Below are 25,432 nucleotides of genomic sequence, written 5' to 3' on the forward strand. Positions count from 1 at the left end.
TTTTTTCCATAGTTCATGTAGCTCAGAAAATGTCACATCTTGGGAGGATCTGGAAGACCCACAGTACTCTCAGCTACTCTTAGCTTTGCCCCTCATTTGCATGGTACTTAAATGTTTGTTTGAGCATCTATATATTGGATTCAGTAATGTCCATCACCCACGGGTCTTTCACGGTGGACTTAGCAGACAAGACAATCCACTGCCAAAGGCTGAATTATGGTTCAAATACTGGCTCTGTTGTTTCACTAGCTGTGTGACCTTGGTGTGAATGGAAAGTACTTGCTGAAATGTCTCTGCATAATAAATGTTAAGCAATCACCTCCTGTCATTTCTCCTTTGAAAATTATAAAGCACTCCACCAGTATTCACTTCCACTATCTAAAGATGTACATAAAATAAGACAGCCAATAATAGAGCAGCACTCATCAAATGCTTTCCCAGGGCCCCGTATTCTATCCTTCCTTATCAACTACGCCAGACTGCCTTTTCAGATAGGGTGCTCACATCTCTCAGGGGCTTACAGAGGCGGAAGGCCAGCTATAATTCCCTCCAGTCTTGGATGACTAAGCTAACGATATCAGTTAATAACCTCACTAAAGGTTATCCATTAGAAAGAGGGGAAGAAAGTCCTAATTACTCTAGTCAGAGATGTCGTTCATTATGTGCATGGCTTCTGCTAAGCGAGCATGGCATCTATGGAAATGGCACACACCAGGGGAAATGTTAAGAAGCAGACAAATATTCCACCTAAATATTAAAGAGCTCTCTACCACCTATGAATCTATTTCATGACTAATCTATCTTTACAGAAGCCTTTTTTCTAATTCTCTACAGTTCTGACACTTTATTTGCTCAAGCTATAAAATTTTTATTTGGATTCCATAGTCATTTCAATAAATCAACAGTGTCTTCTCTTTCCCTCCTATAATAGTGATTTAATGTCATTCCTACTTAATCTATCAGAAGCAAGCAGTATTGATTTTTTAACCCATTGATGGAAAGTCTAAGATGCTCTTCTAAATGAAAACACCACTACTACAATCTTAGGGTTCATTATTAGCTAGTTTTTCCTTAATCTTGAGGCATGTCTCAAAAAGAGGAAATCATACTGTTTTCTCTGTAGGAATTTAATACAGTGACTACATATTCTTCAGAATGTAATCTGATTTAATGTCTCAGGTCCACAAACATAAACTGGTAGCAATATACAAATTAAAGGCATAATACAAGCTTTTAAAATATAACACCTGGGCTGGGCATTGGTGGCTCATACCTGTAACCCTAGTTATTCAGGAGGCTGAGATCTGAGGATTAGGGTTTGAAGCCAGCCCAGGCAGACAAGTCATGAGACTCTTACCTCCAATTAAGCACCAAAAAGCTGAAAATGGAGATGTGGCTCAAGTGCTAGAGCACTAGCCTTGGACACAAAAGCTTAGGGGCATTGTCCAGGCTTGAATTGAAGCCCAGGACCAACACAACAACAATAATTATTATTATTACATATAATAATTATTATTAACATTACATAACATTATAATAACATATAATAACAAATCCCAGGTGTTATAATAATAAAAATATTATAAATGCTACAGGACATGTATTTATCCCTCTTGAATAGTACACCCATATCAACACTTGAAAATGCCTGTCATCTTTCATTTAAAAAGATTTTCTGTACCTACAAAGTATTTACACAAAATGACTGGAGTATTTTTACAGGAAATATCTAGTTTGAATTATTTATCAGCAGAATGAGTTCTGTAGAAAACCTAAGAATAGATGAACATATACGTCTTATATAATGGGAATCCAATCTTTCCTCTGAGATTCACCAAATTTTCTCTCCCCTTTTGACTTTTAAATAGAAATTTGGGGAAAATAGGCAATAAAAGTATTTTAATATAGCATTGATGTTAGCACAATCAGGACTTTTATTTAAGAGTTTGTATTTGGGTCACTTCCTATACCACTGAATTATAAGATAAAGGGATGTGTGGGATTTTGGAGATCACCAAAAGGTAGTATAGAGCATTCTTGCATTGGGAGGGAGGAGATACTTTTTTTTTTTTTTTTTTTTTTTTTTTGCCAGTCCTGGGGCTTGGATTCAGGGCCTGGTGGATGTTCCTGAGCTTCTTTTGCTCAAAGCTAACACTCTACCACTTGAGCCACAGTGCCACTTCTGGCTTTTTCTGTTTATGTGGTCCTGAGGAATCGAACCCAGGGCTTCATGCATGCTAGGTAAGCATGCAATCACTAAGCCACATTCCCAGCTCCAATTTGTTATTCTAATTGAGGTCAACATTTATACACAAATGAGGAATTTAAGTCTCAGCCGATGACAGAAGCTTCACCTGAAATGCAACGCAGTCAGATCAGCTTCTCCAAAGTTTTCATTCATTACCAACAATGTTGCCTGAAGTATAATTTTCCTGTCATTAATTTTCTACCAACTTGGTTAAAAATGTTTGCTTAAAATAGAAGTATACTACAGAAAAATTACCTTAAGTCTAAGTTTGCTGGGAACTGAAATATTTTCCCTCAGTTCCAATATCTGAGTACTTAAAAATAATACCATATAGCAAAGCCCCTTATCTCTTTAAGACTTTTGTACGCAGATCTGAAGAATCTAATTGTAAAGTACCCAGGCACAACTTTTCTTTCTTTTTAAAAAACTTCCTGACAATGTCTGCTTTTCCTCCCAGACATTAACTGAAAGCACGATGGCCTATGTAGTATCATTAGGAAGATGTTAAGATAGACTTTGCAGGACTTCCGCTAGAATTAACACATGTCAACTCCTGACTGGGTAAACAATCAAGGAGGCACTGCTGGGCTGGAATTAGCAAGCACAGACTGATTCTCAAAACAGGTGTTCTGTGACAAAGCCAGTCAACATTTTGTTTCTCTAACCTGTGGGAAGAGTCTGTCCTTCTTTAGTTCTTTTTAAATGTAAACTTTTATCTTCTATAGAGACTATTGTTGGGAGAAACTATTTGGTGAGGCATGCCTCTTGGTTGGACAAGAAAGCTCACCCTTCAATATGTGGAGATCCTAGAGAGGGGAAAGATCCAAAGACTAGGCTTGGAAGTCATAGCAGTGATGGGTGAAGGTAAGGTAGCTGAACTTAGCTCTTCTTTAAGAGTGTCTGGGAGCAGTGGAGAACAAAACAAAGCTAGGAACATAACAACCAGGTTCCTGTGAGTACATGGCTGCCAGGAGCATCTCAAAAGATAAGGCAAAACAGTATGTTCTGGGGCTTCTCCTCAGGACCTTAACGTTTGATAAGCCAGTGTTCTACCACTTGATCCACATTCCCAGTCCTTTTTGCCTTCACAAGCATTCACATAAAGATGGTCACTTTTGCCCAGAGCTGATTTAGGACTATGATCCTCTTATTTCTGCCTCCCATGTAGTTGGGGTAACAGGTGTGAATCTCTATGTTCAGACTATTAATGAACTAGATGCAGTCTAGTTAACTTTAAAATCTCTTGAATATAAGGTGATGAATTTAATTCCTTAACCACATTGGATAAGCAGGGTTAAGCCAAATGTCTCACAGATTTACTGAAATTATACCTTTGTGCTGTTAAGGTAATTCTGGAGCATCATAAGCAAGTTTGTATTCTAAATAAAAGCTAATCAGCACTGTGGCATGCACTTCAAGATAACAAAGCTCTGGGTCAGAGCCCCTTCCTGTCCCAGTGACGCACGCCGGTGGCCACGTCAAACTAACCTTCATCACTTCCACTTGCAGGTCTTCATTGAGTGAAGGCGTCACTTTCACGGCATTCAGGATCTGATTGAGCAGCTGCTTCTCATCAGAGTCTGTTTCCATGGAAACAAATCTCTCCTCTGACAGAAGCTTCTGTAAAGAGATAGGAGGCAGGGATTATTGACAGGCTCTCCCCTGTTGCTTCATTCTCTTGTATCTTATTATGGATCGATGATCATTTTTCTAACTCGGGAGGCACGTAGCTGAAGACCATTAGGAAAGAATTCATGTTACATGCCATTAAAAAGAAAAATACATCCAACCTAGATAAATGGGTTTGGGCAAACACTTTCTTCTAATATTAGCTAAATCTTTCTAAAACCAAACATCTCTTTTCCTTCTCATCTTACTTTGGAAATCAAAGTCCTATTCACCAGTCTAAGTGAAGAATAACAAGCAAACCAGTCTTTCCAGTTTGCTATCAATTTTCATTACATGCAACCCTAGATGTGGGATGTATAGAAGACATGCATTGGGATAATTTGGAAGTCTCCTTGTCTTGGGATTCCCTTTTCCCCCTAAAAGTTGGACTCCACCAAAAACAAATCGTGTCTATATGTCAACTAGTATTGACAACAAAGGCTTGACTAAATAATTGCAGAGCCCAAGAAATCCTAGTGAATAGAAAAGGATCTGTTTTTTCTCTGGGGCTATTCCATACTTTGGCCACCTGTTTGTCTGGATTTTTTTAAAGAAAAAAAATTATTGTTGTAGATTCTGGGACTGGAACTCAGGGCCTGGGAGCTATCCTTGAGGGTTTTTTTGTTCAAGACTAGCACTCTACCATTGAGCCACAGTTTTACTTGCTTTTTTAAAAGTGTTGGAGATAAGAGTCCCATGGCCTTTCCTGCTCGATCTGGCTTTGAATTGCGATCCTCAGATCCTTAGCATCCTGCTAAGGATAATAGCTAGGATTACGGGTGTGAGCCAACAGGGCCCGTGTCTGTCTGGATCTTTAAGCAGCCAGCATTTCAAGTGTTAACTATGCACTCTCTCTCAAGTCAGCAGTGGCCATCCTGATTTCTGTCACCCCCTGCATTCAGTCAAAGCCATACCTGCATGCCTGCCAATGCATGTTGGGCCAGTTTCACATTCTTGGATTCCAATGCCAGCTGGAGAGGCAGTAGGCATTTCTCCCTGGCAAACACAGAAATAAGGACAACATGTGAGCATGGCTGAACTGCCAGGCAAACCATGTCAGCCCGTGTATACCCACCCTACAATGCCATACATAATCCCAACTAGAACCAATCATCTGAGTGCACGTGGCTTAAAAATCCTAGCAACAAAGCTGGGCAGGAACGACAGCATTCTTAGTATGGTGATAGGAAGAGCAAAGTCACAGTCTCTAATTGGTATATGGTGCACTAATTAATATACACTGGGTCCAGAAAGGCGTTCTACCCTTTCCCAGATTATGCATGGCTCATACCCAGAACAACATTTACATCAATGTCTGGCTTGCCCATTGTCTCACCCAACTAGGAAGTATACTCTCCCCCCCCTCCACTCACCACACACATACTCTGTCTCACCCATATAAATGAACATTCCATTAATTTGTCAACTCTTCCACAACTCAAAGCATTCAATAATCCTTCATAATTTTAAATTTTTCTCTGTAGTCCTCATTGAGAGGTAGATTTGAATTTGATGACACATTTCCATCATAGGAAACACCAATGGATACCAATAGCATCGGTCGTGGTGATACAAATACAGAACCATAAAATGCAGAGAGCTACTTGGATTCTTTACATTAAAAAAAAACAACCCATACACCCAAACCAGACACAAACAAACAAAAACCCCACAAAACGTAGAGCTTTCAAATATATTAACAACCAAAAGAGCTACAAATACAAAAATATCTCTGTTAGAAGCACTGACTCTAAATAATTCAACAATAGACTAAGAATTTTAATCACCTACTAGTTCCCCATGGAGCAACACTGACATAACAATATGCAAATTGCCGTGTTGTACCAGGTCCTAGCCACCCCCAATAAGCCAGAACAGCCCACTACTTTTATGCTTATATTTTTAGCAGACACTGTAAGCTGGATTGCCTTCTAAGGGTGAAAGCCACAGAATTAGACTCTAGGATTTCATCTTTGGAAATAAGGGTCACTGTCGCAGAACACAATGAAGCAGGGAGCTAATAATAGCTTGGGCTCCTTCCTGTCCACGCTGAGGCCCTGCTGCTTGCAATGGAATATTCCATCCCAGCTCCCAGAAGATGAAGGGAGAGTTACCCCCACTCTCTGATGCTGGCCACAGAAACAGCTGACAACAGCCTGCTTGGAAGAACACTGACTACTGACTCTTCTCCCCTTCCCCACCAACCTTTCAATGTCCATTTTTTTAATACGGTGATACATTAACACCACGGCCTTATTTCACGAGCTACATGACTCTGACAGATGGATAAATGACCCAATCGTGTTACTTCCAATTGGGTGGCTCTAACTTGGCCACTGTTATTATTGTCAGTTTGTCACAGTGATGAAATAAACATGGCTGTGCGGTCAATTAGAGCAGGAGGTTCTGGAATTTCCACTTTTGTTTCTGTCATTCATCACACTGCTCTCATAGCTTGGAGAAATTAATTAGAAAGGAGGGAGTAGAGGGAGACGGAGGAATAACGGGCAGTGCAGGATTCCACCTGTAAACTCAGGATCAATCACATTTCCCTCTGGATGAATTCACTGTGAAAGCACTTGTATCCAGCTCAGCACTGCAGACTCACACCTGTTATCCTAGCCACCTGAGAGGCTGAGATCTAAGGATTGTGATTTGAAGCCAGACAGGGCAGGAAAATCCATGAGACTCTTACCTCCAAAAAGCCAGAAGTGGAGGTGTGACTCAAGTGGTAGAGTACCAGCTTTGAGAAAAAAATGTTTAGCAAAAGCATGAGGCTCTGAGTTCAAGACTCAGTACTGGCACAAACAACAATAAAAGAACTTCTATCCATCTGGAGTCACATCTGTAAGTCAGAGCACAGACCTAAGAAGCCAGGTCAGAACTCTCCCAGCCTAATAGTGAGGAGCAGGGAGACCTATTAGATAGCCAGGAACTGAAAAGACACTATATTGCACGTTCTTCTCCAAGGGTTCTGAGGGAGAGTGAGTGCCACATTCATAGGTTGTAGGTGTGGCTCAGTGGCAGAATACTTGCCTGACATGCGTGGGGCTCTGAGTTCAATCCACAGTACTGGGACACTCAGTCGTAACAAGGATGAAGTGTTTTGGAAACATGTAGCCTGGTGCTCTTGTGAACCAGCAACTGAACACCCACGTTTCCCTGCCTTCTGCAGCCATCACCCTCATCATCAATTCCACCATGTCTTCCTCTCACCATACAGAAAGGCTCTTTTCTGTGGATATGATACTGGAGGTTGAATTTAGGACACTGCCTGCTAGGCAAGTGCTCTGTGACCTTACCCATTTTGTTTATGTTGCTTGTATTTTGTCTTTGAGATAAGAGTCTCTCAAGAGTTTCCCCAGGCTAGCCTTGAACTCATGATCCTCCTGCTTCTACCTCTTAAGTAGCTGGGATTCCAGGCATGTGTCAGCTTGCCCAGCTACAAAAGCATCTTATTACCAATTCTGAAAGGTGGTAGTAAGGAGTAAATGGAATACATATTAGGGGTTGGTAAGGTTTGTTTGCAAAAAAAAAAAGTCAGATTATAAATATTTTCAGCTGTGCAGTTCGTCTGGTGTCTATCCTAACTGCTCAACTCTGCTAAGGTAGCCACAGGCAATATGTAAACCAATGAACAGGCTGTGTTCCAGTAAAACTTTATTAAAGACAGACAAAAGGCCAGAGTTGACCTTCAGACTTGATATATAGATAGATAGTCCTGATAGATAGATATAGATAGATAGATAGATAGATAGATAGATAGATAGATAAGATGAAGTAGCTACCCTGGAGCCTGATGGTCAGCATAAGATAAGCCAATCTAATCTCTTTAGGTATCCAGACAGATTGTGTACAAGACATGGAGTTAACAGTTTTATTTTAGCAAATACAATTCTCCAAAAAAAAAAAAAATCAGGGCTTTGAGGAAGTAGCACTACAGAAAGAGATTTCATCGGTCCACCTAACCATCCCCTGAGCCAACATTTAGCGCACGTGCGCCAGGCGCCATGTCAGGATCATGGGAAAACCCAACAGGGAAGGTACCTGCTTTCACTTGCATTCATGGTATAAAAGAGAGACTAGGAATTGTTATTAGCATTTATTCTTTCTGTATCCAGTCTTACCTGTCACTAGAGCCTTAAGACAGGCATGCCTGTCCTTGCGTCACATTCAAGGAGAAGTGCAACTCAGAGTTGTGCAGCCTGGTCAGGGCCACACAGCGGACTATTAGAGACAATTCCAATCTCAGTTCATCTGAGACCCCAAACCAACTTCCTCCCAACCTTCTCTGGCTTCAAAATTTCACAGCAGAACTAGAACAGATGTCTATTAGCCCTTTAAAGATCATAGATGCCTAAATCTGATGAAAGATTGCCTTCCTAGAGGAGAGTATGTGTCGCTGTCCAGGGAATTCCCGGGTCCCCAAACACCAGTTCCATATGTGGAGTCTCTGCTCTTTGGAGAAATAACCCTACCAACATGGCAAACACCTCTGTGCTGAGTAGGGAGTGGATTTTATGACTTTGCTGAGTCTGGGGTTCTGTTTGATGGCCTGCCACTACCCTGAACCCTGGAAGAGAGACAACTTCCTGTGTCAGGATGTTGTCTGTCTCCCCAGCCCAAAGTCCAAGGCCTCAGGCCTCTCCCACCCTGCCCCATCCTCACCCCAAGCCAGTAGCTCAGCCTCAGATCTGACTTGATTTGGATAGGAACACCAGTACTACTCAACAAGAGTGGGGTATGACTGCCTTCCTCTTTAGGTCTGTGACATCACTAAAACCCTGTTTTGAGAGCTTTGTTTTGAAGGTTCCAGGATTTCAGATACTCACAGACCTTTCTTGACTGTCAGGGACAGTCATCCTCTTGGTAGGGGAGGGAGAAGACACCTCTCCAGCCAACCTCATCAGCCAAATCAATGACTGACCACACTTACTTACCTTCATTCCCTTCTAAAAAAGTGATTTGAATGAGAGAGAATAACAAGCCTGTTAATTGGGGCTCCAGGTGAGATTTACAATGACAATGTGATACGGCATCCATTTAGTCTCTTGTTCAGGAATAAATCATCCTTAGATCTTTCTAGATGCTGTCTCTTTGGAAGAGCTAACATTCAATTACATCTAGTGATGTTCTTTTTTTTAATGCATAGGCACGTGCAGTTTCATTCGTGCCTAATTAAATAAAGGCAGTGGTTCCAATTTTCATGGCCTGACATGACATTATTGCTTGAAGAAGGATAATTAATGGCACTGAACATGCATGTGGAGGGCCTTATCCTGTGACACTCCCTGTTCACGTCAAGGGGTCCGAAGCTGCTGCCTTAACTGCTCTGTCACGCTTCACAGAATGCCTTTATTGGTCTAGAATGTAACAAAGGACAAAGGGATGTTAAAACAGGGGAACAGAGGAAGTAAGTCTTTCTAGTAATTATCTACTACTAACACCAACATAAACTTCAAGTGAAACCAAACACATTTCTGAGTGTGGGGCTGGATCTTCTTTGATAGACTGGGCGGGGAGGAGCTATGAAGGCATGACACATTTGTAAAGTCTGCTTACACGCTCCAATTCTAGGATTCTGTGATCCAAGCCATTTATTAAATTGTCACCTAACAATTCAGTGGCTCCTGTGAAGACCGTGGCTTGTTGGTATAATGCACTGTGCTACACACATCTGTATTTACAAATTTACTTAATTACGATTTTTTTTTTCAGTACTAGAACTGGATCTCTGGGGTCTTGTGATTGCTAGGCATATTTATTGATGTTTTCTGCCAAAGCTGAGATGACAGGTCTGTGCCACTAGACCCAGCTTTATTTGTTGAGATGGGAGGAGGGGGTGGTCTCATGAACTTTTTTTTTTTTTTTTTTGGCCCAAGCTGGCCTCAAATTGTAATCTTTCTGATCTCTACCTCTGGTGTAGCTAGGATTACAGTTGTGAGCCACTATGACTAGCTCATTATAATATTTATGGGTATTACAGATTTGCTATGGTTTTTGAACATGGTTTGTTCTCACCAAAGCTTTTGTTAAGGTCTGTTTCTTAAAGGAACAGCATTGGGAAGTGGGGCCCAGTGGGGAGTATTTGAGTAGATCAACACATCTCTCAGTGCTCTCCCTGTCTTAGGACTGGATTAAGCACTGTGAGAAACCAAGTCTAACTCATGTTCTTCCTTCTCAAGTGAACACAGTCCTTTTGGGTTTCCATCACATTGGAAGAAGCACGAGTCCCTTGCCCTATGTTGATCATCTTGGGTTAACTACTTCCTGAAAAATGGCAATTTGATGGCATAAATATTTTTCCAAAAACGTTTCCACACTCAAAGGACAGAGGACTTAAAAACAAGACAAAACATATTACTTGGACAAACTTTGCCATTTCATGTCCTATTCAGGCACCACTGGCCCATTACAGCTGACAAGTTATACATGTACACATTTTATTGGAACTTCTTATGAAATAAGTGGTAGCAAAATAGTTGGTTAAAAGTAAATGCTTCTATGAAATAGTAACCATTAGAATATCTAGTATGGAGGGGAAAACTCAGTGGTAGAGTGTATGCTTCATATGCCCTGGTACCTGGGTTCAATTCCAGTATGTATACACATATGCATGTACATATATACAAAGTCGAAATTTTCAGGTATCTCATCCAAGTGTTTTATAAAAACCCATCCATCATCAGGTCAACATAATCATCCAAACTAAAACTCAGTATTCTTTTTTTTTTTTTTAGATTTTTTTTTTTTTTTTTTTGTCGGTCGTGGGGCTTGAACTCTGGGCCTGAGCGCTGTCCCTCAGCTCTTCAGCTCAAGGCGAGCGCTCTACCACTTGAGCTACAGCGCCACTTCCTAAAACTCAGTATTCTTAAATGGCTAATAGTCCATTTGTGAGAAGATATTTAGTAATAAATAGATCAGCTCTTTTAGTAAATATTGATTTTCAGTCTAGTAAATGTCCGTGCAGGAAATACTAGGCATATTATGATGAGTGTGACTCACAAGTCCTATCCATATGGAACCTACTGACTAGAGAGGAAATAGACAAGTGATACTATGCAAACATAAGGACTAAGTAATGAGTATTCGTATCTTATAATTGGCACACATAATCAACTATTCAAGTATACTGAGAATAGGGAAGGTCCTGGACAAAATGGAAGTGTCTTCATAGACAAGGCAATGTTCATGTGGCCTTGGGGACACAATGAGCCTTGTTTGGCCAGGTGAGGCAACAAACAGGTCAATCCCAACTGAGGTTGTGTGTGCCAGGGACAGAATGGGTTTGTTCAATAGTTAAAGCCATGCTGTGACCAGATGGGGATCACGGTGGGAAGACTGGTGAGAACTGAGTTTGACAAGGTGGATACGAGCCAGGGTTTGAAGGGTCTCATATGGCTAAGCTAGAGCCTTGGCTCTGAGCCAGCTGAAAATGAGGAGCTAATGGAAGATTTTTAATCAAGAGAATAATGTGATCTCAGACATTTTCTGAAAAATGGTACCCTGTCTATGATGTAGAGAGTGGAAGAAAGAAAGTAGAATCTTATGGGAAATTTGTGAATCAAGCAAACTTTGATCAAACTCAAGACTGTTGTGTATAACCTGTGTACTAAATATATGACCTCTTCAATCATTCCTTACTTTCTTCATCCAAACTTAGGGGCTCGTTTTGTCTGCCTTAAGAAATGTTGCAACGATGAGATAAACAGCTGTTAATCAGATTCCTAACTGATTTCTTAGGGTCAACTTAGCATTTGTGGCAATTCTGAAGGTGCCTCACTGTCTCTCTTCTTTTCTTACCTCTGGGTCTGCCCTGGGTCTCATGGACCCAGATACAGACTCCAACCTGTACCTTCCCAGCCTGTAGACCTAGGAAGCACTCCAAAGGACAGTGCTGGGTGAGAGGCCCACTTGCAGGTCCTTGTAGAAGGCCCTACCTAGTGTGCACAGGAAATTGAGGCCCCAGCACTGAAAGCATAACCCCCGAGGGCAGAGCAGGCTTTGGGTGGGGACATGTTGTTGGTCTCCAGGGAAGTGAGAACCAGGCCTTTGCCAAGAGAGCCCAGATAAGGCCTCTTGTCCCTCAGGTCTTAGGGCAGCCATGACAGTACCTAGCAAATGGTAATCATGGTGCCTTTTCTCATTGTGGCAGTTACTTTACTACTGTCACCTTCAGCTTTACCAGTTATTATGGGGCAGTCCAGTGTCGTCATCTGTCAGGCAGGGAGGGGCTAAGACCTACCACAGAGCTCAAGTGTCAATCATTATGGCTTCAGGCTTTCAAATTTTCTATAGTGAGAACATACTCTGTTCACAACCTGACAGCGCTGCAATCTTCACAAGTGCGTCATTTATGCATATGTCCTCTTAATTTCTTAGTAATTTAAATGGAAATGTTTCATTCAATTTTGATTTAATTAAAAATTTTGATTCAGTTTTAACTTAATAAAATTTAATAGTAATTGAATGATCTGATAAGTTCAACTCAAAGTCAAAATCAAAACGTATTTAAATGAATCAATATATGCATTCAGTCTCAATTTCTAGAGAATTTTTCTCTATGTATTCACACAGTGAAACTGAAAGGAGAGACTCTTAGGGGAGGAACATAATCATATAAAATATGATCATATAAAATAATCTGATCATATAAAATAATATTTATTGAAATGAATTCCAGGAAATGGAAACAAGAGGTTTTTTTCTTTCTTCTGTCTTTGTCTTGTTTGTTTATCTGTCTTCAGGAGGGAAAGGGGGGCAGAGACAAAGGGTGGGACAAAGGGTGAACAAATGCCACTATGCTGAAAAATGAACAACACAGCTTGTGGACAGGGATGGGAAGGAAAAACTGGGAGAGAGCAAAGGAAAGGGTAGTACTGTCCAAAAAGAATCAAACCATCTGTAACCCCGCTGTACATCACCTTTATAATAAGAATTTTTAATTTAAAAAAAACAGTACTTTTCCTATGATAGACCAAGTGAAAGCTATTCTAGTTTCTGTCATCTGTTACAAACTGTATACTTCTTTCTCCATAGGCAAGGAGACTACTTCCCAGCCAGAGGACAATGATGTAAATTTTATTTTCTCATAAACAGCGATTTTTCCCAGCAGGGATCTGCCTTTGGGGCTTTTCAATGGCTGAACATCCCCCAATTCTGCACAGCCAGCACTTGCTAAAAATAGACCTTGGCCTGGAGCCAAAAAGGTGCCTCACTAACCGCTGCTTTAGACCTATCAAGCTCTCTGTAACTTCCAGTCAGACCCTCAGCCGAATAAGAGCCACACAGACCCACTACCTTAGTAATCTCAGGCCTGGTACTACCAGATGTGAGGACAGTGCTGGCTCTCAGGATAAATGAAAGGTGCAGCGTTCATACTAGGATGCTGCTCTGCACCTTATTTGAGACTGCCTTTGACAATCACCCCAAAGACGTGATGGTTTACCTTAACTCACCCTATATATGCACGACCCGACCCATCTCTGCAGATGAGGCATGCGTGGGAAGGAAAACACAGATACTTTGGGAGTAGAACTGTAGCTCAAGTGGTAGAGCACTAACTGTGGGTGAAAAAGCTAAGTGAGAGCATTAAGCCCTAGGACCTGCACCAACAAAACAAAAGAAAAGCAAATAGACCTTGTATTTTTTTTTAACACATTGGAGAAGAAAGCAGTAACATGCTGTTACTGAAATGATTAAAAATCCAATGACCCAGGGGTGGTAAAAATGAAGATAAAGGAAACTCTTTGACACTGATCTCAGGCTAGGACATAAAAATGGCACTGTGGGGGGCTGAGAAGGTGGCTCAGTAGTAGAGCCTTTGCCTTGCATGCACGAGGCCCTGGGTTCGATTTCTCAGCACCACATAAGCAGAAAAAAAGCTGGAAGTGGCGCTGTGGCTCAAGTGGTAGGATGCTAGTCTTGAGCTGAAGACCTGAGGGACAGTACCAGGCCCAGAGTTCAGGCCCCACGACCAACAACAACAACAAAAAAAGGGCACTGTGGTCTTTGACTGACCCTGGGGCCTGTGAGACCTTCCTAATCATGGGGGAAGGAAATCTGCATGACTCTGCTTTTATTCTCATCATTCAGAGCAGTAAGAGTGCAAGTGCAAAGTACAGCACAGCCCAACCTACTCATGTGCCATAGGCTCAGCTGTGAATGTCCTATATCTAGAGTTCACAGTCCACAGAAATCAGTGCATACAAGTTAAGATCTTGAAGGTGGGTGAAGATGTTCACCTGGAGGAAAGGGGAGTTTGTCAGGGGAGTTTGTCAAATTTCTGAGTGGGTAATGGTGTGTGTGTGTGTGTATGTGTGTGTGTGTGTGTGTGAGATCAAAGTACATTATATGCATGTATGGAAATGACAAAAATGAAGCCCATTATTTTGTAGTGCATATACACTTGTAAAAATTTGTCAAGCATCCAAGAATTTTAAAGCGTGTAATTATCATTGTTCCACAATTATCATATGCTTGACAAAATCCTGTTGTGTAGCCATCACTAGGTAAAGAAAAATGTCTCTCTTTCCACAAGATTTTAAAAAAGGATCGACCCCACTCCTTTCCTACTGTACTATCGATGGGTGAGGTCCCTAAGCTGAGGAAAACCTCTACCTAATCCCTCTACCGGCTGCCTGGATGCCTTGTTACCAAGGCAACCAGCAGCAAGATTCCCATCTAGGGAAGCTAAGCACCAGCACTCTCCGTTCCAGCCTCAAGAGGTAAAGACAAGCCCACCAGGATTTGCATGATCAGGAATCGAGCCACTGAAAAACAGGGCCAAAATGGCCCTGGAGATAAACAGTCACCTTCAATGAATGGATGGGACATTTACTCATTGCCTTTTCATAGCCACACCAGGTGGCATTTCCATCCCCAGGAACACAGAGGGACCTAATGACCTTAATTAGGTTGGGCTCTAGCCAGTCACCCATGGAGAGCCAGAGCCTTCCTTGCTGGACTGCCCAACCACAAGCCAGGTTTTTATGCAGGGACCCTCACGTTCTGGTTTAAGTCGGATGTTTCTAACCAGCCCACAGCATCCTGAGAGGTCTGATACAAGAACTCTGGCTCATCTCCATGAGATATCTTCAAGTTTAGGTAATTGTCAAGAACCCAGCCTTGTCCCCTAGTTGGGTCCTTGGATAGATTGTACAACAGCTGTAGCCTTTCTTTGTAATGTGACAAGTTCCCAAGAGTGAATGGAATTCACCTTCAGGGGGCTGAAACGGTCTCAGCCTTCTTTGATCGGAAGCAGGGCAAACATGTGGGAGGGACCCAATGTTGGGGTCTGCAGTGGGGGCAACCTTCTTTGAAACCTAGGGCTGACTGAATCAAGCAGATTCTATACCCAGCAAAGTAGAAAGCAGAAGGTATCTGGATGCTGGGTAGGCAAAAATGGCTTCTGCTCCAGAAGAAAATAGTGGGAGGCCTAGAGGACTTACAAACCCTTGCATATCTTTGGATTATAATCAAACCACTGTCTTTGGACAGGACATTTCATATAGCACTAATGTCCTGCCCCACCCTAACTCTATCAACAACCCTCAGCATAGACTGCAGCTCAAATCTCTGGAGTCCTGAAGTGGGAATGGAAGAGAACAAGCTGGTAGGACAGCATTGAATCTCAGATCCCAGCCTCCAATATCTATCGTAGATGACACTCAAGTTGGCCATAGCTTACTGGGTGCTGGTAGCCTCTTATCCTAACTACTCAGGAGGAAGGGATCTTATGATCACAGTTCAAAGCTAGCCCAGGTAGGAAATTCCTGAGACTCTTAACTCCAATTAACCAGCAAAAAGCTGGAAATGGAGCGGCTCAAGCAGAGCACCAGCCTTGAGCAAAAAAGCTAAGGAAGTACACCCAGGCCCTGAGTTCAAGCCTCAGTACTGGCATACACATGCGCACACGCACGCGCGCGCGCACACACACACACACACACACACACACACACACACACACACACACACACACACACAGATGGCTGTAGTCAAGACTGCCATGTATGCCTGCTCAAGAATACTTATTCAAAAATACTAAGGAGCCATTAACTAGGCCACTGTATACTCTGGGGAATAGGAAATAATACACTTATACCCAGATTCTTATCAGCTCTTTTGTGTCTGGTCATCCTTATTATCCTTCTCAAGTAGTAAAGAACAAGAACGTTGGCTGCATGGAAAACTGCTAGACTACTACAAGACCATGTTCTGGGCAATATTTTGCTTAGACATATTGAATGTTCTGCAGAGAACTGTCTTACTTGGCATCTTATATCATTGTCCTAAGGAATATGTTCTTGTCAGGGTTGTTACAGGGCAGTTTTCATAGCTCAAAGATGACATGTAGATAATAAAAGTAATCATCCTTTCATAAAAATAATTTTTAATAACATCTAACAGGTTTACTGCTTTTCTAGTGAATAATTGTTAAGATTTTTTAAAAATTCATAATATGGTTAAGTAGACAATTCTTTTCTAAAAAGTCCTTGGGGCCAACGGCCAGTGACTTCCACCTATAATTCTAGCTACTCAGGAGGATGAGATCTGATCTGATGATCATGGTTCAAAGCCAGCCTGGGCAGGAAAATCCAAAAGACTCATTTCCAATTAACCAGCAAAAAAAAAAAAAAAAAAAAAAAAAAGCCAGAAGTGGGGATGTAGCTCAAGTGGTAGAAACACCAGCCTTGAGCAAGAACACCAGTGTGAGATCCAGAGTTCAAGCTCCACTATTGGCCCCCAAACAAAACTCCTGAGGATCCTCAGTAAATCTGAGGTAGAAAGGGTTTTGAGCACCAAAGGTTTGAGACACCTTCATCCATCCACAATGGGGGCCATGGAGGTCTCCACAGTGAGCAATAAGGTAGGCAGGGGGAGGGAGGGGAGATGAAGGATGGAAAGGCCACTAGGGGTCTCTCTTCTTGGACAGTCCAACATCTCTTCTGTGGCCTGCAAGAATGGCTACTAATAGACACTGATAGACAAAACACTTATTCAAGAGCCCAGTGGTCTTGTGTGGGAGAACCAGGTCTTGCACTCAGGACTTGAACCTTGTTTATTGTTAGTATTATGTTCACCTTTGGTCCTCAGCCCCACCCACACCTGGGCCCTCTCCCATTCCTGGAGTTCCCATCATACAGCTGGCCCCTCCCTCTCTCCACCCAGACCCACCTGAACTCCCATCTACCTCACTTCCTACCCCCAGACCCTCCTGCTACCTGGATGGTGATGGATGCCATGTGCTCCCTCTTGGGGGAAATATGGCTCCTCTAATAAACCTTATAGTAATCTTTCTCCTGTGCCTGCCTGCCTCTGCGTGGTCCCCTGGGATGGATGTGTCTGATCCTCTTACATTACTGCTCCCTCAGCAAGGAGCAAACTCCTTGTGGGGCTGATTGTGTCCTGTTCATCACTGGGCTTCCAACATACAGATGATTGCTGTTCAGTTCTGTTACCAGGCCCAGGACATCAGTCCTACCATCTACCTACAGTCGGTCCCACCTGAGCTCAGATTATTCCCTCTCTTCTTCCATCCCCAGACCCCGGAATAAAGACGTCAACAAGGAGAGCTGCCAGGCAATCATCGTGAACAAACATTGACAAAAGCATCCTCTGTACTGGATGCCTGGGCATGCACACCTTGAACTAACAAGCTTTTCTTTCTTAATCAAATATCCTGTTGATTTTAATTACATCTATATTTTCACTATCTCTGAAACCCACAAAGACTTCCCATCCCATTTTCAGCAAATGTCATGCTGCTGGCTTTGTTTTCTCCACTCAGCTTTGTCCAGGGGCCAAAATGAGAATATTGGGGGACAAACCTAGCAGCCCCCCTCCTTACACTCAGACCTGTGCCTAGCCCTTCCTTCTTTTCCCCCATCCCCCTCCAACCACTACAACTGGACACTGGACACTGTTGTCTGGCATTCTCCCTCCCCACCAACAGTCTCTGAGATCTGCATACAAAACCCCTTCTGTATTTGAACTGGTAAATACAGGAAAACGCGATGAGATTTACAACAAAAAACAGTGACAGGAAAGTGATCATTTCTGTGAGAAAGATTCTTTTAAATACAACTGTTCCATAGGACTTTGGGAAATGAAAAACACTCTGCTCCAGCTCAAAATATGATCTATGCTATGTGTATTCAGCTTTAGCCTAAATGGGAGCCATTTGGAAGCTGGCTCACCTCAAACCTGCTGAAGAAACAGAATCATCACAATCAGCCTCCCCCTTCCCACGCCTTACTCCCAGGTCAAGCCAGAGAAGCAGGAGAAGAAAGGGTTAGGTACTTAATTACATAATTGCCCAGGCTTCCCCTGTGGGTATCCACATTTCCAGACCAGAGTCTCTTTTATCTTAAGGTTTCCTCTGCTTACAAAGAGGAGAAGTCAATTTAGGTCATTTCCTGAGCAAAGCCTTGTATACTCACTCATTTCTACAGCTGTCCTAATTCATGGCTGTCTAGCCTGTCCATCTGAACACAGGACACTCCTTTTAACAACTCTGGTTGCTTGGAAATTGATTTGGAATTTGTTTCCATATCAGGTGTTCTAATGCATATTCCTATATGACTCTGTTCCACTTACGAAAGCTGGCAAACTTGAGCAGATTTTCTTCCCAAGGACAGTGCTTTATCAAATAATTTACCATAGGAAATGTAGCCATGTAAATCTCAGCTTTTCCATGAAAAAGAAGCCCATGTGTAAGTCACAGGGTAGTGACCACCCCTTGGAGTTGCCCTGATGCTGCCCTGGCTGGCTCAGAAGTCCCAGTGTATCCCTAGTCTCATAGGACAGCTGTCAATGAAAGAGTAGTTTAGTTAGGACTCAGGCCCTAGTACAGTATTTTGACTTAGAAAGCCAGATGCAAAAGAGAGCTCATTTCAGACCATCTTGCCCTTGCTCATTGAAAGATTGACTCCTACCCTATGCCAGGTAAAACCCCAGGTATATGCCTTGCAGCCTCGATGTGCAGGCAGGGCAATCTGACCTGAGTCTGGCTGTCAACATTCCATTGTGGGCCTAGCCAAAAGTCCCCACCTCTCTCAGACCTAATAGCCTTCCCCTGTCTCCTTTCTCAGACCCCATAAAGGCCCAACTCCAACCCCACCTCCCTGCACAGCCTCCATTCCTGCAGGAAGGTTTATTGTTCCTCACTGTGTCTCAGTAAACAGCCCTCGCCTGTCCAAATGGAGAGTCCGCCTGCTCCTTCCTTTCTTCTCCATTTTCCTAAAATATGGTGCTGAAACCCATCTAGTCTTTTCCTTCCTTTCTCCTCCATTTTCCTAATGCCCATCCATACTGCCTTCTAGTTTCAATCACCTTCCTGTGACTTGTGGGAGAAGGTTTTCAAAAGCGAGCTGATTGGAAATTAACAACCTACCAGGATGTTGTGAGACCCCACCAGTGACAGGGACAACCAATCAGAGCATAGCTCAGGATATTAGAAGTCCTAAACTCAGACACAGACAGAGAGATAGAGATGGCCACCTGAAGAAGAGAGGATGGATGGCTGACAAAGAGAACATCAGATGGACAGACAAAGCAGAGGTGACAGTGACCTTCAAGTTAGGTAATTCTCCTCTGAATAAAATTCTTTATGCTCTTCTTCCCTTGTCCTGGACTTCATTAGTCCAGAGAGACAAGAGCCCATGGAGGCTCAGCAGTGGAGACTCAGTAGTTCTGGCAGTAGAGCTGCAATACTGGCTGTCATATGAAGTAGGAGTTGCCTGCTGTAGTGGTCTGTCGGCTGTTGAGTCAGAAGGGCTGTGCGGGCTCTTCCCATCATAAACAACTACAGAAATTCTGTATCCTCAGGACTCAGAGAGACTGGCATTCATAGCACCTAGAGAGGGTCACTGACACCAGAGTAAAAGTTTGAAAAATGTTAACTTGTATTCTTACATGCATCAAATTTAGCTGGGAAAATGTGAGCCATAGAGCTGGCTATCTTAAGAATATTAAGGTATATCATTATTAACTGAGTCCTCATGTCTTAAGTAGGTAAAAGAAATCTCTACTACGGCTGGGAATGTGGCTTAGTGGTAGAGTGCTTGCCTTGCATGCATCAAGCCCTGGATTAGATTCCTCAGTACCATATAAACAGAAAAAGCTGTAGCTCAAGTGATAGAGTGCTAGCCTTGAGCACAGAGAGGCTCAGGGACAGTGCTCAGGCCCTGAGTTCAAGCCCCAGGACCAGCAAAAACAACCACCACCCCCCCCCAAAAAAAAAACCCCAACCAATCTCTATCAAATGTGTGGCCTTAACTTCAAAATATACCTAGGATGTTATCTAATTATATAACCTTGCTGGTTTATATATAATAAAATGAAAATACAAGAAAATAAAATACTTAATGAAGATTTCCCAGAAAATGAAACATGACTCTCATCGTTGTACCAGGATTTCTGCAGAAGAAAATTCTAGAGGATGAGAAAAAGACACAAATAACCTTGACATCATTGAGTTGACGGGCTTAGCTCCCCTTATTGTTTGGAACTTATTTATATAACTCATTGATACAAACAATTTCTCAGAGGTATACTTTGAACTTAAAGCAAGAATTTGGGCCTCTCTTACCTATAAGACATAGTTTAAATATGTAAACTGTACATATAATAACACGCATCACAAAAATCCTACCTTCATTCTTTTCAAAAGGAATAAATTTGTGATTGGGTTGTTATGACTTTTCAAAATGGAGTTATATTTCCTTTGAAGACTTCCCTTTGAAGCTATGCATTATAAAGACATTAGCTTTTTGCCGTAAGGAAGGCTAAGTCATAGCTGACTGAATTCATATCTTACACCCATCCTAAAATATCCCTCTAAGTCAACAGCTCCTCCATCTAGCTTAGGTGGCTCATACATTTCTTCTCATGTGATGACCACATCACTTAAAAAAAAAACACTCTAAGGTCAGGCTATTAACAAGAAGAAGCTTGTAATTGGAAGCTAATTACAAGTCTTCCTTATCAAAGGCAATAGAATGGGAAAACCATTAGGACAGGTTGACAGCCCAGAAGATATACAAAAAAAGATGCCTGTAAGTTAGGAAATGGTGTAATATCATGACTGTATGTACAAATTGACAGGAATACTCTCTGTTTTCCAAAGCAGTGGGAAAGGGAAAAGAAGCAACCAGGTCTTCAGGGAACCCTGATTTCTGAAACTGATTTCAGCATCCCCTCTGCTAAAAGTCACTCCCCACACACACACACACAACTTAACCCTTGTATATGTGTCTTTACGGCTAATGCTGAACAGCCCTTTTACTCAGTTGTTTAAGGCACTAAAAGCAAAGAGGGAGCTAAATGCTCATGGCTTCAGCCTGTACTCCTAGTTACTATAATCCTAGTTACTGATACAGGAATACTGTAGCATCTCTTTAATTGATAGGTCTTGTGCAACCTTTCAAAGATATAGGCTGAAGCCGGGCGCTGGTGGCTCACGCCTGTAATCCTAGCTACTCAGGAGGCTGAGATCTGAGGATCGCGGTTCAAAGCCAGCCCGGGCAGGAGAGACCGTGAGACTCCTATCTCCAATAAACCACCAGAAAACCGGAAGTGGCGCTGTAGCTCAAGTGGTAGAGCGCTCGCCTTGAGCTGAAGAGCTGAGGGACAGCGCCCAGGCCCAGAGTTCAAGCCCCACGACCGACAAAAAAAAAAAAAAAAAAAGATATAGGCTGAACTAAGCTACTTAAGGGTGGTGATGGGAGGGAGGGAAGGAATGAGAGTGAAGGGGAGAATAGCTGATACTAAGCAAAAGGAATGAAATGTACATATCACCTGATATATGTAACATTAACATTGCTGTATATCACCTCTAAAACAATAGGCTGAACTATGATGATTAAGAAGGGGAAATGAACAAAGGGGGAGAAGATGCAAGCTCCCCATGAAGAAGATAACGACTCCCAAGATTCAATCCCAAAGACAAAAGCAAGACTAAGGATAGGCAGGTAGAAAGATTTCCTCATGACTACCAATGACAAAATTCAATACAGTGTCCATAGGACAGGTCCTGGTCCTTCCTCCATCTTGACACTGAATCTGATAGGGAGGCCTGCATGAATTTCTATGCAACATGGATAGAAACACGTTGCTAATTCTTCTGCATGGATTCCTATCCATGTTGTTAACACTGCTCACCACACCATGATAAGAGAAAGTATCATGCTACATATGTATGTATCATGCTACATACTTGTAATACCAGCACGTGGAAGGCAGAAGCAGAGGCTTACCTAGCTAGGCTGGTTCGGACTACATATGGAGATCCTACCTCAAAAATACAAGCCCCTCCCCCTAAAAACCCCAGTGGACATTAGGCTCAAATAACCAGTGTCTCCAGATCACTCCTTAATTCTACCTGAAATGTTCTGCCATGAGATTCTCCCCTAAATCACCGTATACATTCACCAGTCATCTAAATCATGCAAGTGAATTTGCACTTAGGCTTGTACAAAGAGTGTTCAGAGCAATAAATAGCAGAGAAAAAAAAGGAAAGGTGATACTCACCAGTCCCTAAGGGTCCAATATGCTTCTGATATATGATAGTTACTAATGTATGCAATTGACCAAGATGATAGAGGTAATTATTTATCAAAATGGTCATATATTTAACATGAAAGTAATCAATGGCAAAAAAGAAAAACAACCCATAAAAAATTTAGCAGAACAAAAGTATTGGGGGGAAATGTGTACCTGTAACCCTTCCCAAAACAAACAATTTTTAAAAATAATCGATTTCAATTGACTTACAGAGCAGAAATGAAAACTAAATCTGAGTGAAAACAGTCAGGAGAATGAAAAAGTGGCCTCTCTTTCTCTTACCTCAGCAAATGGGGCGGGATCCTGACGATAGTGTCCAGGCCACCAAGGGTCTCTGCAAGAGGAAAATTACGAAGTTAAAAGTAAACACTTAAAGACTGAAAGCCTATGTTGTACTGGAATTTCACTATTGGTTTCTTTTTCCTGCCCAGTATAAATTGGTCAATTTTCAACTATCTTCATGCAAGTTATTCATATTTTCAAATCCCTTGGTAATCCCAGAGGCATCCCTGGACCTTGCCTAACTGTTGGGAAAAGGCAGATTAAGAATTAAGATACATTAAGAAATCATAAATTCCTACCCTGAAGCCAAACACCAATTCCATCCATTGACAGCTGACCAAGAAAATATTTTCTTGCAGTCAAAATAGAGAAATGAACACTGTTTCAATGTTCTTAAACAATAACGCATACTTGTGAAAGATATTCAAGTTCAAGAAACACCTCAGGCAAAGGCTCAGCATTCTCACACACACATGGGATGTGATAAATTAAATCCTTTGATCACATTGCAGTTGGGGACTCGGGTTGGGAGGCTCATCCCCAAATTTTATTAATCCAACCTGGATGTTCAATACTTTACCACAGCTTGTGAATTATTTATACTACCCCTGCTTCCAACCATAGACACAATAAAAAAGCTCATTATTCTCTTCTCTATTTCTATGGCTCCAACTTGTCCCAGTGATCAGCTCAATTGTATTGATCCCTCTCTTCAATGCTTAGAGTCAACAAGCTCTGTGAACTTGAAATACTTTCCCCTGAAGGAAGAAAAAAATATCTCTTCCCACCTTGCTAAGAGATCAGAGGAAACAAGAGATAATAGGAGGCACTGAATCCTAACCACTAGACCACCAGGGGTGAAGGAGAGAAAGAACAGTCGAGAATTCAATGTATACACCACAGAATTGAGAAACACAAAGGAAGGGGTGGACCGAAGGGGGGGGGTTGAAGATGTTGAATGATGACACAGATTAAGATGCATTGTACACATGAAATGCTTTGTTAAATGACAAAAATTCAATAGTAACCTAAAATTAAGGTAAGTAAGGAAAGGGGTGGGTTGGGAGGGGTGGGTAAGAATGTTGAAAGGGATGACAATGATCAAGGTACAGTGTATTCATAAACTGTTTTAGTGAATGCCAACTCCTTTGTGCAACTACTTAAAGATAACAAAAATATTCAGAGACAGAGAGAGAATAAAGACATCCCAGAGACTCAGGCCAAAGTGTGACAAGATCTGGCCTGTTTGAGCCAATGGGGTATCACAGTGGATTTAGCAGAGACAATTATCAGCAAAACAGAAAGATGAGCTCAGCAGGGTCAGTGGTACTTCAGGGATGAGGCCAAGGGAGGAGGCAAAGGACTGAGGTCAGCACTGAAGATGAGACAGGATGACAAGAAAATAAATCCCTGAGGTGCAGGTGCAGGTGCAGGGAGCAGCCCAAGGTCACACAGGTCAGCACATCCCAGCATTGAGCAGGGCAGGGGTCAGCACCCAGGCCAAGTCCGTGCTGCTTGCTAAGTAGAAGCAATGACACAGGACAACCAAACCAGTTGGTTTTCCTCCAGAGAGAGGAGGTTTATATATCCAAACTCAGGATGTCTACACATGCTTGGGGAGTGGCTAAAAGAGGAGGGAAAGAGGCTTCAGGGGTAGCTCAGTGGTGGAGTACATGCCCAGTGTAGAAAGGCTCCAGTTCCCAACTCCAGTACCAGGAGATGTGAGAAAGGGCAGCCACACAGCAGCCATGAGTGCCTGGGCTCTTGGAGGATCCCCTCCCCCCAGGCCTGTGGGGATGAGAGGAACTGGAAGCCAGTGCTAGAGGCTCACGTTTGTAATTCTAGCTACTTGGCTGAGATCTGAGGATGGAGGTTCAAAGCTAGCCTCGGCAGGAAAGTCTGTGAGACTCTTATCTCCAGTTAACCACCAGACCACCAGAAGCGGCACTGTGGCTTTAAGTGGTAGAGCACTAGCCTTCAGCAGTTCTCAGGCCCTGAGTACAAAGCCCCGTGCTGCTTGGGGAAAGAGACCATGAAGCCCATCAGAGAAAGAAAGAGAAGCAGGCTCCAATTCCAGCTGTGTTTGTGGCACTGTGGGGGGTGGGGAAGACACTCATCCTCCCCATGCTTTGGTTCCCTCATCTTCACAACTGCTTGGGGATTTTCCCAGGGTTGGAATCAACCCAGGAGCTGGGGCATGCTAGGGAAGCACTCCACCACTGACCTCTACTCCCTAGCTCAGTTCCTTCACCTTCAAACGGAGGTCGGTCACACCTACTCCTCAAGATTCCTGTAAAGAGGTGATGAAATCATGATTATAAAGAGTCTGGTGCTTTCCTGACACGGTCCTTAGGGGTGGATTCCCATCTTCTTTCTTTCATTTACAGTACTGACAAAAGATCTTGCTAGATACTGGGCTAGGGGCCCAATGGTGAAGACAGACACAACTGGGAAACTCATCATACTCTAAAATTCCAGTTGAAAACTGTGATAAAAGCCACAAAAGAACATACAGAGAATTGGGCAAAGGTAAGATGGGAGAGCCTTCTGCGGATTGTGGCGCTGGGGAAGAAACAAACAGACTGTGTGAATTAGGTGAGGCAGAGATACTCCAAATAAAAGGAAGAATGAGTTCCCAAGACATCAAGACTTAACTGGGCATAGTGACTC

General features: G+C 42.5%; 1 protein-coding gene across 1 annotated transcript in view; it reads right to left on the reverse strand.

Moving 5' to 3' along the window:
* Arfgef3 (ARFGEF family member 3) overlaps nucleotides 1-25,432 on the reverse strand; it is a 124,298-nt gene that overhangs the window by 93,089 nt on the left and 5,777 nt on the right. The window contains exons 2-4 of the mRNA XM_070010543.1: nucleotides 22,763-22,814; nucleotides 4,831-4,912; nucleotides 3,737-3,868 (exon numbers count right to left, since the gene is read on the reverse strand). Coding sequence (XP_069866644.1) covers nucleotides 3,737-3,868; nucleotides 4,831-4,912; nucleotides 22,763-22,814 — 266 coding nt within the window. The remainder of the gene's footprint in view (nucleotides 1-3,736; nucleotides 3,869-4,830; nucleotides 4,913-22,762; nucleotides 22,815-25,432) is intronic.

This window comes from Dipodomys merriami, unplaced genomic scaffold (genome assembly GCF_024711535.1).
Source record: "Dipodomys merriami isolate MVZ:Mamm:240054 unplaced genomic scaffold, mDipMer1.0.p SCAF_8, whole genome shotgun sequence".
In the NCBI taxonomy this organism is placed as follows: Eukaryota; Metazoa; Chordata; class Mammalia; order Rodentia; family Heteromyidae; genus Dipodomys; species Dipodomys merriami.